Genomic DNA, 15,970 nt, shown 5'->3' with positions numbered 1-15,970 from the left:
GCCAGCTTGGCTGTCTCAGGAATTCTGGGACTTGAAGTCCACAGGTTGTAAAAGGGCCACAGTTGCCCACCCCTGCCTTACAGGTATATCGGAAGACTGCAACTCCCAGAATTCCAGTTGGCTCCAAATTCTGAGATTGGTCTACCCGGTTATGCCTAAAGAAACTGAGCAAACATTTTTTTTTCTTTCCAGCATTAGTATCAGTATTTTCTCAGAGTTCTGGGTTTCATTTTTCTTTTCTATGTGAACATTTTTACACCTCCTCACCTGACAAGCTGCATTTCTTTGGTGGAAATATTAACAATTTAATTGAAGGCAGCCTCTAATTTGCAATATTCAGAGCCAGGCTTATTAACTTTTTTTTTTTGGAGACGTTGGCATTCATGAATGATTCCAGTTTATTAAAACTGAACCATCTGTCCAGACCTTTTCCTTTTCCTTTTCCTTTTCCTTTTCCTTTTCCTTTTCCTTTTCCTTTTCTTCTTCTTCTTCTTCTTCTTCTTCTTCTTCTTCTTCCTCCTCCTCCTCCTCCTCCTCCTCCTCCTCCTCCTCCTCCTCCTCCTCCTCCTCCTCCTCCTCCTCCTCCTCCTCCTCCTCTTCTTCTTCTTCTTCTTCTTCTTCTTCTTCTTCTTCTTCTTCTTCTTCTTCTTCTTCTTCTTCCCCTTCCCCTTCCCCTTCCCCTTCCCCTTCTCCTTCTCCTTCTTCTCCTTCTTCTTCTTCTTCTTCTTCTGCCAAACCAGGTGTTTTGAGACCTGATTTGTACCTTTACAGAACTGAATTGATTGGAACGTGAAATGGAGGGGGGATTGTATGGAGCATGCGGTGATATGTAGTCATAATAACATTCCTTTCTCAGAGAGTCAAGGACATCTTGCCGTGCACCTGGAAGGGTGTGACTGGGAGGCATCTCCAGTTGGGATGGTGCTTTGATTGGACCTTGTGATGGACATGTGAGTGTTGGGCAGGGACTTGGACTTTCCTTTGGGTGGGGAAAATCTGGAAGCTTTCCGATTCAGGTTTTCCCAGATGTGCCAATTTGACATCTCTAATAAAATGGAACTTTGAGGAAACTCAAGCCTCTGAGTTTTCTTTCGTTGGGCGTGTTACTTGGAACCCTGACTAACTCAAATTTGAAAGCTTCCAGGTTTTCCCCACCCAAAAGAAAGTTCAAGTCCCTGCCCCACGCCCACAAGTCCATCACATGGTCCAATCACACATCGTCCCAACTGGAGATGCCTTTACCTTACTTTTCCAAAACTAAACAGTCCCCCTTTTGTTCCAGAGATGACGATGGGGCCTGAAGAGGAGAAGGCTGCTAGTCCTTCAGAAGCTAACAAAGAAATCGGTCACACTTCTGAAGCATCTAAAGCTGCAGAAAACATCTCAGCACCTCCCTGTTCTTCATCCGAACAGCCGGGATGCAGAGAAGCCACGGACAGTCCAGCTCGAAAACAGCCGAAGAGCCGCGTGAAATTGGCAGCCAACTTCTCATTTGCACCCGTAACCAAGCTTTAAATCTCGTCCCGGTGTGAAAAGCATTCGTATCGTTAAGGACTGCACAAGGAAATAAAGTCGGCTATAATTTTTTTTTTTTCTTAATTTTTAATCACTGTCTGGAGGGGGTGTAGCCACCGACCTGTTTTTCTTTTGTCACTGTGACTGCCTTCTGTGCAAATACGTTGCACGTTCTCAACCGAAGTTAAGCTGGGCAGGGTTTGGGTTTTTTTTTTTTATTATGATGATGATTATTGTTATTGGAACTTCAGATATTTGTTAAGAGCGGTCTAACATTTTACCCTTTTTTTATTCTGTCCCATGTCGACAAAAGCAGATGCGTGCGAGCACCCTTGGCAGAGAACGGATTTTTTTAAGTTTCCGATACCCGAAAGGGGGATGTCAAATCTACACACGTCACGCCTAAATATCTCGGCGGTTTCTATTTTTGTGATGTTGTGATCGGGAAAATAACAATGCAGTGCATCATTTGTCATGCAATATGGACTCCCGAGAGGATTCTTTTAAAAACGGTCACTTAGATGGGGGTTTGGGGGGGGTTGTCTTTAAGCTTTGTAAGGGCAAAACTTGGGAATTGTTTTTTTTTTTTCCGATGACTTGTAATTAACTATTCTAATCGTTGGAGACCCTGATCATAACCCCGATCATTGGAGAAGTCGGTCGATTTGGTACAAAGCCCCCCCCTTTTTTAAAAAAAAAGGCCTTCTGTGATAATTCAGTTCCATCAAGGAAACTTGTAGGTTTTAAGCTTCCCTTTTATAAGCACCGCCGGTAGATGCCGATTTGAGATGAAGTCAAGGGGGGAGGGTGGGGTACCATCTCGGTTGCCGTGCATTTTGAAGGCACCTTGAGAAACCGGGTTGCAGCCGCTCCCTCGAGGTGTCCGGGGGGGGGACACACGGGACTGTTGAGATTTCAAGAATATAAAATATGCATCGAGATGCATAAATCATGGAATCGCGCAAGGCGACGGGAAGTTTTTTTTTTTTTTAAGGCAGAAAAAAGGCGCTGATGCTTCCGCAGATGATGCTTCCGGGAGCAGGAGGTTAGAAAGGCCAAGGTCAGTGACCTAACCTGACCTTGCAAAACTTTTTTAAACGTGTAATTAAATGGGAAGCTTAGTAGTATGAATCGAGAAAGCGGGGGGGGTTTTTTAACGGTGTCTGGTTTTTATTCCTCCTAGTGCTGAAAAGCTGCTCTTGCGTGTGTGTGTCGTCACTTTTTTTTTTTGCTTCCAGTTCTTATTGGGGTATTTTTTTCATGTGTGTGTGTGGTAGTGATTGTTGTGGTTGTTGGCTTTTAGACGGGCCAGCCTTTACAGAAGAGGTTGAGTCGGTGGGATCCTTTTGTCTTCCTTTTAGAGAGAGAGAGAGACAGAAAGACATTAAAAACGTCTTCCAAAGGTTTATTATATACCCCTTGCCCGGGTAAACTTGGCACTTACAATGGGTTGTATTTGCCAGAAGAGAAATTTTTTTTACTGCTTGTCGAAAAGGAAAACAACCTATTTCCCAAGGTTTCCACTGGCCAAACGCGGAAAAATATATATATTTTGTAACAATTATATTTTATAAACGGACAAGGTTGGGAAAAAAAAAACGGCTGGGGAATTTCACAGCCAGCAACTGAAGGGGGGGAAAAAATACCACCAAATGGCTATAGATACTTTTTTTAAAAAAAAAAACCAAAAACAAAATAATGGATTTTGTTTAAAAGAGGAGTTTTAAGCAAAGCCACACATTGAACTTTTCTGAATTATATAGCCATTACGAACGCAAGGAAACACTGGAAGTATTTTTTTCTTTTTTACTGAAATTGAGACACGGCACAGTTTCTCTAGAGACCTAGAGTTTATAGGAACAGATCGTTTGATATATATTTTTTTCCTTTCTCTCTAGTGTTTCGAGTATTTATGAGACCATCTCTCAGTAGCTTTAGGTATAACCTGCATAAAACAGAAGGCCTCGTCACTCAATTGTGGGTCGTGCTTTAACAGAACCGATTGCTGTTCTAAGCAAGTCATCTTAAAAAAAAAAAGAATGTGAGACCCAAGTTTTTTTGGGGGGGAGAAAAAATAAAGAAATCAAAAGTCCAGTAGTATTCTGTATTCAAAATACAGATGTGGCCAGGTGATCCGTAAAGAAAAATCCCATCGTACATGAATCCATGTGGCATTCTGAACTAAATTGCTCTTCGAAAGTTAACACGGTGCCGTTTCAGATAAATTTGAGGGATTTTTTTTGTTGTTATTGTTGTTGTTTCTCCCGTAGCACAAGATTATTTAATGAAGGTTTTTTTTTTTTTTTAAAGAGAAAAAAAAGGCTTGAAAAAAATAATGTAACTTGACTGATTTGAAACATGAATGAAGGTGATGAAATTCTTTAACTTACACTTTGGACATTTTGATTTCTTTAACTGTTCTGAAACGAAACAGATCAAGGCAACTATGCACTCTGGGGTGGGTGAAGAGCGACAATACGGCATATAAACTTGTCTCATTTGTTCGGGCACTTTTGTGGGTCAAGTGGTATTTTGTGCGTTTGGGACCAAGCAGTTGTCAATAAAAATTTCAAGCAAGCAAATGACTTTCTCTGTCCGTTTTTTTCCCCCCAGTAAATATACCATACAGGTAGTCCTCAACTTACAACAGTTCCTTTAGCGACCATTTGAAATGACGACACTGGGAAAAAAGTGAGTTATGACTATTTTTCACATTCATGACCATTGCAGCATCCTCATGGTCACGTGACCAAGATTTGGATGCTTGGCAATGGGTACATATTTATGACGGTAGCGTCCCCAGATCATGTGATCCCCTTTTGCGACCTTAACACAACTTATAAATGTTCCACGCACAAGAGTGATTGTTGTGGCCTGTCGGCTGCCAGCCCCTCCAGCTGCCGAATCAGGAGGAGGAGGAGGCGTGGGAGTCGGGGTCAGCATCAAGGCAACCTGAGAGCTCCGAGGAGGAAGAGGGAGTGGAGCTGGCATAGAGAGAGACAGAGGCAGAGCCTGGGCCACCCCATCAGCCCTCAGATGAAGAGTCAACAGCCCCCAGGCCTGGAGGTGGCTGATGAGGAAGAGGAGGAACAGCTGGGTCCAGTGCCTGACTTGTGGATGCGAAGAAGGCAGAGGAGAGGAGAGCAATGGAAATCTATGGGCCGGTCCTCGGGACGGAAGAGCCACCGCTGCTAGTGAAGCCCCACTTTAGCTCTGGGGATAAAAGGCAGGGGGGCGGAGTTGAATAGATGGGGCAGACAACTATTCATCTCCCTGCTGGACAGACTTGTTAGCCTGCGTTGAGAGAGAAACTTTTTGCCGGAACTGCTGGCGCTCCTAATTAAAGGAATCATTGAGTTAATTTCAGAGGGTTTGTCGTGTTTGGAGAAGTGGGTCAGAGCAGCAATCCTGGGGGGTCGGGATAAGAAGACACCGCAAACCACAATAGAACAGAGTTTCAGCTTCTGGTAAGCTTATTAGCTATTCTATTTAGCGTTTTTATTAACACATACGTCATTGCGAAAAGGACCCCACCCAGCCATCCGGAAGACGTTTGCCTCCGTTCGCCCACCAATCAAATACTGCCTGTGAAAGGAAGAAGGTGTGGGGTGTATCCAGTGCTCGACAGACCATTGAAACTGCTACGTGTTACTTCTACTTCAGAGCTGGCGTTAGGCTAAGAATCGATTCCTACTCCTATGCGGAATTTACCTATCAGCCGGATTCGGACTATTGTTCACCATGCCGGATCAGATAACATTCACACAGCATGCTAAGCATAGCGTTCGCTTTGGCTTTTCTTCCTACCTTTTATGGAGATGACTTACCCATCCTTGTGCTAAGTCAAGAAACTTGAGTTGATCTGCCACCCAGATCAAGGCAGGGTGGACGCAGCTCTAGACATAACAAATGGCCCCTGATGTTACCCTCAAGTCATAAGCCATCCCCCCTCTCCATCTATGTCTACGCTTCACGGTTCTTCTCCCGTGTTCTGGTTATAGTTAATGTCTACTCCTCGTCTTAACCTAGGGCATGCTCGCTGAGGTCCATGCAACACCAAGGAGTCACCAAGAATAGCACAGTTCGGCACACAAGTTACTGTTAAGAAATACAACAGGAGATTCAACGATCAAGAATATCTGGGTGCTTGATGTCCTGATTCCTTCGCCCACCAGTTGTTGGTTGTTGGTTGTTTTTTCGGCCAACGGGGAAGTGGGTCGAGCGGAAGGCGTTGCCTCGAGAGAGATGCTGGAGCTACATGATGGCGCACTGGGTCATCCCACAGCAATCCTTGATGAGAGCAGCGCCGGTTTTGGCAATGGTGGGCTTGTTGGGAGGAAGGGGTGGTGGAGGAGGAGGCTCAGCTTTCTTCTCTGTAGGTACCCCTGCCAAGGTCAGAAACGGAGAGCGTCATTCATTGCCGGGATCAGGTTTCTGAACCCTAACACTAACCCAAGAAAACCATCATAGATCAGTGGATGAATCCAGCTGTTGCTATGCATAAATAATGACTGAACAGATGGTAGGAATAGCACTAACAAAGAGCACTTAGACTTATATCAGCAGTGAAATCTGGCCGGATCAATCCGGTTCGTGCGAACCAGTAGAGCCGGCGGCGGGAGGCTTTGCCTACCCACTGGGATGTCTTTACGTCCCATTTTTGACCCTCTGCGCATGTGCAGAAGAGGTGTGCATATGCGTATTGTGCGCGCACTCGCGAGTGCTCCCGTTCCCGAACCAGTAGCGAAGGTAAGTGGATTTCACCGCTGACTTCTATAGTACCCCGTAGAGGTTTACAGGACTCTCTAGGCAGTTTACAATGTCTCTATATATATATCAGCTGTGAACTCTGCATTGGCAACAGGAAGGGCATCCAGCCAGTAAACACTCAGCTCCATTCAGTTGCCCCGACTCCACCCCGATGCAAGGGATTACAGGGCCATTGGAAGACATAATCCCTTGCAACAGGGTGGAGTCGGGGCAACTGGATGGAGCTGGGGGTTTAACTGGCCGAATGCCCTTCCTGTCACCAAAGCAGGGTTCACAGCTGATGTTTACTCATTGTGCCCAGAGAGAGAAATATCTGCCGCTACCTAGGATCGAACTCACAACCTCCTAAGGCGAGAGCTCCAACTCTAGGCCACTGCACCACTCACAATGTCAGCACGTTGCTCCAAACAAACTGGGTCTTCATTGACCGCGGAAGGATGGAAGGAGTCAACCTTTGAATCCCATCAGGATCGAACTCCAGGTGGTGGGCAAAGTTTTCCTGCAATACTGCATGCTAACCGCCAGGGCTCTTGATGCAAATAAACTGACTTTTGAGTCACACACATTTTAAAAAAATATTTCCTTTTTTATGATCCTGTAGTCCCTGTTGGGGGTAGAGTCAGGGCAATTGGATGGAGCTGAGCATTTATTAGCCGGATGCCCTTCCTGATGCCTATGTGGAGTTCACAGCAGATAATTTTTTTTTTCTTTGAGTCCTAGGAGAGAAACATCTGCTGCTACCTAGAATTGAACTTCCAACCTTCCGAGTGGGAGGTGAGCTCTTCACCACTAGGCCAACACACCACTCTTAAAACACATTAATAAAATAAATCAACATAGCTGGATCAACATTCTTAAGAAAGTTAGTGCTCAAGCTCTACTTTGAGAGAAGCAGTAGGAGTCATCACAGAGGTGTACGTAAATGTAACATCTGGATCAGCAGCAGTTCTAAGGGCTGAGATTGAAACCACTTGAGTTATACGGTAAGCCATAATATGGTAAGCCATTGTTTGCTTCTGTGGTTTATGGAAATAACTATAATTGGCCACAAACCAGGGTTTATACTTTAAGCCTTATTGCTTGGCTTTCCACAATGTAAAAAGTCATAAGCAAGAAAACCACATTTTGGTTTATTTTTCTATATGAAAGAAACCTTTCTTTTGAATAACTTGGGGGAAAGGCATGCAAACTTACTGGTTGGAGACTGTACAATATTGTCCAAAGGTTTCAATTTAAGTCGTAGGAAATCAGCTATTTCCTTGTCTTCTTCTTTCTCTCTGTTTCAACACAGAATAACATACCATTAGAAGTTTTATTTTGTTCTGCTTTATTTTATTTTTATTTTTTTTTAATTGAATTGCACAACCATGAATTTGTGGGGAAAGGAATTGGAAAATTCTAGCCAACATCAAGAAAATTCTATCAAGAAAAGATAGACAAACTGATAAATTTTGTAACTTTTCTTGATAGAATTTTCTTGATGCTGACTAGAATTTTGCAATTCCTTTTCCACAAGTTCACGGGTTGTGCAATTCAATTAAAAAAAAATAAATAGCCACGTGTATGGAGTCAAGTTAGGAAAAGCAGGGGCAGCCATCCAAATGACCTTGAAAAATGTTAATTAGGTTTGGACTGGTTTAGTACTTGGATTGACTGGAGTAGGATGTTTTGTAACAAGTCCCAGAAGAAAGTAATTGCCAGGGTTTTGACGGATACCCTAATTAAATCATGAGCCTCGAGCCAATCTCCAAAAGAAATCCAGTTATTTATTAGGAGCTTCATATCAGCACGTTCCAAGTGACGCCAACTCTGACCCCATGTAATTTACGACCCAAACTTGACCCAGGGTGTGTCATGATTCACATTCGCCAACGGGTTGTAGAGATCACTCCCCTCTGGCTGCTGTTGGTAACCCTGGGAGACAGCCTTGAGAGAGATATGTCTGGAATGTGCTTTTGTTTTTGGCTGCTGTGCTGCTTCACCGTTTTCCCATCCCCCTGGCAGAACAGGTGTCAGTTTTGGAAGACAATTTTCTTTTTTGCTTCTTAACTGCCACATATTTTAGCTGGGGAAGTTGGGAGGGGGTGGTTGTTGGCATGGTAGAAAGTTAAGTCATAACAACATTCTGTATTCAAGGACTTTTGCCTGCGTCTGATGGAGACTGCCTGAAGATTGTATCCAGTTGAGTGTCAAGAGTTGATTGGACAATGTGATGAACTTGTGGGTGTGGGGCAGGGCTGTGAACTGTTAGCTGGGTGTGGAAAACCTGGAAGTTTTCAGATTCGAGTTTTCCCAGATGAGCCAACATGACATCTCTAATAAATTGGAACTTTGAGGAACCTCAGGCCTTAGAGCTTTATTTCCTTGGGGGTGTTCCTTGGGAACCCAGACACCAGGGATGTTTTGCGAGTTGACAGTAATATTGTTTGGCCAGGAAAGCTACATGAATAAGACCATGAAGTCATCAAGAGTTGAGGTCAGCTGGAAGGTTCTTCATTTGAAGTTCTCTTACCTTAATCTCTCCACTTCTGCATCGTCAACCAGAAAATCTCTTTTCTGCACTAATTTGTGGATTTTCTGGATCAGCTCATCCTCTCTTTGATTCTGCAGCTTGGTCTTGTCTTTCTCTGTTCAAGAGAGAGAGAGAGAGAGAGAGATGTAATTTCTTCCATGTGTGGCCATGTTGCAGCAAACTTAAACTGCTTCTATTGCATAAGGCAAGTACAGGAAGGTGACATGTCTACTAGCACTGCAAAAGCAAAACGCAGCACTTCACTCATTGCACAATCAATGAAGAGTTGTTTATTTTGCAGCGCAAGGTCAGGACAAAATGACAGAGAAAAGTGTTTTTAAGGTTTCCAGGAACTCTTCCTATTTTTTAAAAGAGAGATAGAGAGATTTTATGCTCACAAATCGCTTAATGGGACTTAGACAAAGTACAATCTGGAATTCTTCAATCGTTTTAGTTCGTTAGTTCATTAGTTTGCTTTATTGTCATTGCACCTCATACAACGAAATTAAATGCCATCCTCAGGGTACATTATAACTATAAAAATAAAACACAAACACAGATCCTTCACGTTCTATCTATACAGTTGAATTGAAACCTCCTGATATTGCATTAATATTGCACTATACAGTAGAATTCAATATGGTTACTGCCCTGGGATAGAAGCTTGTTTTTCAGCCTATTTGTCCTTGTTTTTATTACCCTGTACCGTCTGCCAGATGGTAATAGTTCAAAAAAAAAAAGGGTGCCCAGGATGAGCTGGATCTTTAAGAATGTTTTGAACTTTCTTAAGGCAGTGGGAACTATAAAGCTCTTCCAAAGAGGGGAGAGGGCAACCCATGATCCTCTGAGCAATGACGTTAAACACTCTGGAGCGTTGTCCTATCTGCCACTGTGCAAGTGGCAAACTGTACACGGGTGCAAGTAAGTTAAAATACTCTCTATGGTGCAGCGGTGAAGGTCACCAGCAGGAAGGTTTTTAGGATGGTTTCCACTTGTTCCTGCACACATCGGAATCTTATCCACAAAGTAATTTACCTGAGATGGCGACCAAATTCTGCAGCTCTTTCTTAAGAGTCATGATGTCTTTGCACAACTGGATGTCATCCATCCTAAGAAATGGGAGAAGAAGAGGCTGTTTTAGGGAGCCAGTAGCAACAATTTTTAGATTTCACCACTGCACTGGGAGCATGTACACCAAAGACAAATTCTTTGTGTGTCCAATCACACTTGGCCAATAAAGAATTCTATTCTATATTTCATTAATTTGTTAGTTTCATTTCATTAATTCATTAGTTTCATTTCATTAATTCATTAATTTCATTTCATTAATTCATTAATTTGATTATGCTATTTCATCTTAACATTCAAATTTGAGTCAGGAATGCCCCAACATTTTCCCCCCAAAATAGGATAATCTATTTTATCCTGAAGTCAAACTCCTTGATCCTCGAGTTCTTAATGAATGCAGATCTGATCTTGAGGATAGTGAAGAAATGAGTTAGCCATTGCAAGGGACTTCATGAAAAATCACTTGCCCGAGAAAGAGAACAGTGTGAGAAAGAAACTCAAACTAACCCCATCTTGATTTTGCTTGGGATAAGAAGGGACACCAAAAAAGTCTTTCAAGAATTCGTTTACCTATGTGGTATGGCTGAATTACTATTATCTTTGTCGTCTTTTCTACTACCTTCTCCTATTGGTATCTTATGATTATATTACTTTGTTATTTGTATGTATACTGAGAGCTTATGCACTGGAGACAAATTCCTTGTGTCTAATCACACTTGGCCAATAAACTCATTCCATTCCATTCCATTCCATTCCATTCCATTCTATTCTATTCTATTCTATTCTATTCTATTCTATTCTATTCTATTCTATTCTATTCCATTCCATTCCATTCCATTCCATTCCATTCCATTCCATTCCATTCCATTCCATATTTTCCTCTATTCTCTATTCCATTCCATTCCATTCCATATTTTCTATTCTATTCCATTCCATTCCATTCCATATTTTACTCCTATTTGTCTGAAGTGGGGTAGGGTTTCCTGCCTAAGCAGGGGGTTAGACTAGAAGACCTCCAAGGTCCCTTCCAACTCTGTTAGTCTAGTCTAGTCTAGTCTAGTCTAGTCTTGTCTAGTCTAGTCTGATCATTCCTAGACTTTCTGTTATGCCTGTTTCTGCATACAGATGCAAAAAAATGCTTTAAATTAAATCAGATTCAGGTTGAATGTTTAAAAAAAAAGTTCCTCAGATTAAAACCAGTTCACAGAACAATTACCAACCCAGAGAAAACCAGGTTAGAAGCTAGTCAGATTTCCCCCCCCCCCCAAGGGAGTTAAATCCATATCCCGATTTGAATCCTGATTTCCCAGAAAAGCAACTCTTAACTTACATAAATCTCAGTTCTGATTCTCTTCTGACCAAGACTTCCCGGAGTCTTTGAATCTTTCCCATTTCCATCTCTATCTCCTCCGGCATCATGGTTGTTTCTGCCATTGAAATGATGTCGAGTTGATCTGTACAGAGGGAAGGCAGAAAGAAAAGGAGAGAATTGGTGAAGGAAGGCAAATAGACGTGTCCCAGAATAACGTTGCAGGATCCAATCTGGGTCAGTCACCAGGACCAGAGCAGGGGTGAAATCCAGCAGGTTCTGACAGGTTCTGGAGAACTGGTAGCGGAAATTTTGAATAGTTCGGAGAACCGGCAAATACCACCTCTGGCTGGTCCCAAAGTGGGGTGAGAATGGAGACATTGCACTATCCTTCCCCCAGGAGTAGGGAGGGAATGGGGATTTTGCAGTATCCTTCCCCTGGAATGGGATGGAAATGGAGATTTTGCAGTATCCTTCTCCTGCAATGCCCACCAAGCCACGCCCACCAAGCCACGCCCACAGAACCGGTAGCAAAAAAAAATTGAATTCCATCACTGGACCAGATTGTTTGAGATGAGTACTCCAAGGTCCTTGACAGAGTGAAGGTCGTCTACAAGGTCCTATCCGCCCAGCTTGTATTTTGTGTTTTGATTTTATTTTATTTTTTTTTTTGGTCAATGTGTAAGACAGAGCATTTGTTGGTTGAGATTTGGAGTTGCCAATTGTTTGTCCATCCTGAAAGATAGTCAAGGTCCTTTTTGTAGGGTAGCAGCATTGTCCGTGGTGGTGAATAGTGTAGGAGGTTAGCACTCACCCCTTTTCCTGGAAGAGTGAAATATTTTAGGAAATATGAAAAAGGCAGAATATTATATTTCCCTGGATGAGAAATGGATAAGCATGTTTTGAAGCAGCTCCCATCTTCCTGCCCCCACCCTTTGCCAATGGGCCATTAAGGCCTGGGCCAGTCTATTCTACATAACAAAGATCTACCTCCTTCAGGCAGAGCCATAGTAGGAATTGCCAAAGATCCAACAAAGATACACAATAGCAGCAGAAACTCACCACATGTGACCTGGGAAGCACATGTGACCATCAGCCAGCAAGGCTAGCTAAGACCCCCACCCCCTGGGAGTCTGACAACCAATCAGGATACTCTTTCGGGGCCCCAAGAAATGCAGAGCCAGAGAGAGCATAAAAACCCAAGGATTTACTGTATCTGCCCCCTTTTCTGTTCAGGAACTCAAGCCATGTGATCCTGTCCACCATTAAACCATCTTTCCAAGCAGTCTCCATGTTTCCAGTGTCTTTTTCCCCACTTGGAGCAGAACCCAGAAGGATGTTTCTTCCAACAATAGTTTTAAATTTTTTGTCTAATAAGTTTCTTTAGTCGGCTCCATACATTTTCAATTGGGTGAAGGTCTGGGCTATTCCCAGGCCATTCCTGCAGTGGAATAGGATTCTCTTGAAACTCCCCCCAAAAAGTGGTGTTATTAGCCATCAAACCTCAAAAATACACTTTTCCCAAAAGGTTTCCATAATTTTGGCCACTACTGTAAACACTTTAGAAAGAGGACTTTCTTTTTTTTTTAATTTGATTTATATGCCGCCCTTCTCGGGAGACTCAGGGCGGCTTACAATGCGTTAAGCAATAGCCTTCGTACTTTTGTATATTTATACAAAGTCAGCTTATTGCCCCCACAAACTGGGTCCTCAATTTACCTACCTTAGAAAGGATGGAAGGCTGAGTCAACCTTGAGCCTGGCGAGATTCGAACCTGCAGTAATTGCAGGCAGCTGGTCTTAATAACAGGGTGCTTTAGACCACTGTACTACCAAGGCTCCTTTCATACAATCAGGTACCACACAAAACCAACCAACCAACCAACCAAATGATGATTTGGTCTCAGAGAGTCCGGCGCAAAAGATCAGGTCCACATACGAAGGCCCAATTAAACTGATTGATTGCTACTCATGTCATGCACGGGCAGTGGTGAAATCCAAATTTTTTTACTACCGGTTCTGTGGGCGTGGTTTGGTGGACGTGGCAGGGAAAGAATGCTGCAAAATCCCCATTCCCTCCCCACTCCTGGGGGAAGGATGTTGCAAAATCCCCATTCCCTCCCCACTCCTGGGGGAAGGATATTGCAAAATCCCCATTCCCACCCCACTCTGGGGCCAGCCGGAGGTGGTATTTGCCGGTTTTCTGAACTGCTCAAAATTTCCGCTACCGGTTCTCCAGAACCTGTCAGAACCTGCTGGATTTCACCCCTGTGCACGGGGATGTTCTCGACAAACGGTTAGCCACCTGCTTGGAGTTAGCTAAGAGTCAATGGAATTCAAGGAAAGTTGAACTAACTTCGCTTGTGGCTATGTAGGGATTCTAGGCTACTCCCTCTTTTAACTCCACCCCAGGTTCTTCCACTCTTTCACCTACACTGAGAATAGTGTATCTGAGAATACACAGATACCACCTCTGGCTACACCTCTGAATACACAGATAATGTTACCAGTGACATTGTGGGGCTGAAGGAGACAGAGGGGAAAAATCTCCTTGAGAGCAATTGATGATGGCAGAGATCAGACTAAAGATAGGGAGTAGTAGTAGTTCTGTCTTTACACTGATATTCTCAAATGTTAAGGTTAGGGTTAAATTTTTCCTCCTGTCTCCCAAGGCCATCCTCACATACAGATGCAAAAACATAAGTGAACACAGGGGTGGCATTAGAAAGAATCAGAAAGGTCTGATGCTCTGCCGCCATCTAGTGTTCATCCCAAGCTTTGCAGGTGATATGTCGGCTCCATCATACCTTTGTCTTAACCACGAAAATCTGTTTTAGATTTGCTTTACATCACAAGCTAAGACACAATGCTGACTTTCGCTTTTTGTTTGACATAGGGTATGAATCACAGCCCAGAGCTAATTAGTTTAATGCACTTATTTCTGAAAATTTAGACATGCTGCCAAAACATACCAATTCTTGGCAGTTTACAGGGTTCATAAATAAAAATATAAATCAGTTCTCTAAATTCGGTAAGTTACAACAAATGCTAAAATTAAAATCAAGATTAAAGTAGGCATTGCAAAAATTCCGGGTGTTTATGAAGATGCTTAATGAGTTGTGTGAACCCAACCAATTGTGGATTATTCCATAGACCGCAAGTAAATAAACCATAGCTAAGTAATCAGCCGCATAAATATCCCCAGCGCAAATAAAACCAGCTTCTCTGAAAAATGTTAATTATTCAATAGTTCATTTCAAAAAAAAACCCTCTTGGCGCCATTTTTCTTCATATCATGAACCCAAAGAGGTGTATATTTGGGGGCATGGATCGTGTCAAGCCATAATTCATTTCATCCATAATTGATGTCCATGGGATGCTGAAGCATGGGGAAAAAAATAGTTGAAAGAAAACGTGGACTTGAAAAATCATATTTTTATAGAGCTTTAAAACTTTGAATGGCACAGGGGCAGGAGAGAAGGCAAGGGAGAAACATTTGAAGAAATGATGCAGTCCAGAATGTAGACATGGAAGGGACCAAAGATAAAATCTATCTGTTGTGGCCTGTCGGCCGCCCGACTCCTCTAAATCAGAGCCGAATCAGAGGAGGAGGAGGTGTGGGAGTCAGGGTCAGCATCAAGGCAACCTGAGAGCTCCAAGGGGGAAGAGGGAATGGAGCTGTCCGAGAGAGAGAGAGAGAGACAGAAGCGGAGCCTGGGTCATCCGTCAGCCCTCAGATGGAGAGTCAACAGCCCCTGGGTCTGGAGGTGGCTGATGAGGAAGAAGAGGAACAGCTGCGCCCAGTGCCTGATGCACGGATGCGCAGAAGACAGAGGAGAGGAGAGCAGTGGAAATCTATGGGCCGATCCTTGGGACAGAAGAGCTACCACTGCTAGCGAAGCCCCATCCTAGCTCTGGGGATAAAAGACGGGGAGCGGAGATGAATAGGTGTGGCAGTCAACTATTCATCTTGTTGTGGCCCAGACGGACGGACTTAAGTCATAAGTTTATTTTGTCAAGCATAGCAAGATAACAGGTAAAAGTATAAACATAATTTGAATACATGACAAGAGTAAGTAAAAAGGAATATTAGGACAAGGACGGTAGGCACGCTGGTGCACTTATGCACGCCCCTTACAGACCTCTTAGGAATGGGGTGAGGTCAACAGTAGACAGTTTAAGGTTAAAGTTTTGGGGGTTTGGGGAAGAAACCCGCAGAGTCAGGTAGTGCATTCCAGGCATTGACCACTCTGTTACTGAAGTCATATTTTCTGCAATTGAGTTTGGAGCGGTTTACCTTGAGTTTGTATCTATTATTTGCTCAGGTATTGTTGTGGTTGAAGCTGAAGTAGTCGTTGACAGGAAGGACATTGTGGCAGATACTTTTATGTACTATGCTTAGGTCAGAAGGTAGCCTGCGTTAATAGAGAAACTTTTTGCTGGGCCTGCCAGCACTGCTAATAAAGGAATCTTTTGAGCTCACTTTGGATTTGTCGTATTTGGGGAACTGGGTCAGAAACTATCCTTGAGTTTTTGCCTTAAACAAAATATCATAAAATCACTTAGCATGACTCGCTTAACAACTGCCTTGCTTAGCAACGGAACTCCTGCTCCCAGTTGTGGTCAAGGACTACCTAGAAAGCATAAACCAGGTCTCCAAGGGATGTGTGAGCATTCAGTCAATCTGTCTTTCCAGTTGCATTGGATAATTTGGTCTTGCAATCCATAGCTGTAACTGGGCAAGGCATCCCCCCACACACACACATACACACATACACACTCTGTGCTGTGATATAT

At 43.2% G+C, this 15,970-nt stretch overlaps 2 protein-coding genes across 10 annotated transcripts in view; one reads left to right on the top strand and one right to left on the bottom strand.

The window, feature by feature from the left end:
- Window positions 1-4,097, top strand: part of MARF1 (meiosis regulator and mRNA stability factor 1) — a 43,950-nt gene extending 39,853 nt beyond the window's left edge. For all 9 annotated transcript variants that reach the window (XM_034430230.3, XM_060692919.2, XM_034430227.3 and 6 more), the window contains one exon: window positions 1,283-4,097. In XM_034430230.3, the coding sequence (XP_034286121.2) occupies window positions 1,283-1,515 (233 nt within the window). In that variant the 3' untranslated portion in view covers window positions 1,516-4,097. The remainder of the gene's footprint in view (window positions 1-1,282) is intronic.
- Window positions 4,098-4,983: 886 nt separating this feature from the next.
- Window positions 4,984-15,970, bottom strand: part of BMERB1 (bMERB domain containing 1) — a 30,270-nt gene continuing 19,283 nt past the window's right edge. The window contains exons 2-6 of the mRNA XM_087878418.1: window positions 11,196-11,319; window positions 9,833-9,906; window positions 8,798-8,912; window positions 7,480-7,562; window positions 4,984-5,900 (exon numbers count right to left, since the gene is read on the bottom strand). Coding sequence (XP_087734544.1) covers window positions 5,770-5,900; window positions 7,480-7,562; window positions 8,798-8,912; window positions 9,833-9,906; window positions 11,196-11,319 — 527 coding nt within the window. The 3' untranslated portion in view covers window positions 4,984-5,769. The remainder of the gene's footprint in view (window positions 5,901-7,479; window positions 7,563-8,797; window positions 8,913-9,832; window positions 9,907-11,195; window positions 11,320-15,970) is intronic.

Source organism: Pantherophis guttatus, chromosome 14 (assembly GCF_059756535.1).
Source record: "Pantherophis guttatus breed Tessera chromosome 14, ASM5975653v1, whole genome shotgun sequence".
Lineage (NCBI taxonomy): Eukaryota > Metazoa > Chordata > Lepidosauria > Squamata > Colubridae > Pantherophis > Pantherophis guttatus.
The sequence above is the reverse complement of the archived record's forward strand: the minus strand, read 5'-3'. Positions and strand labels throughout refer to the sequence as shown.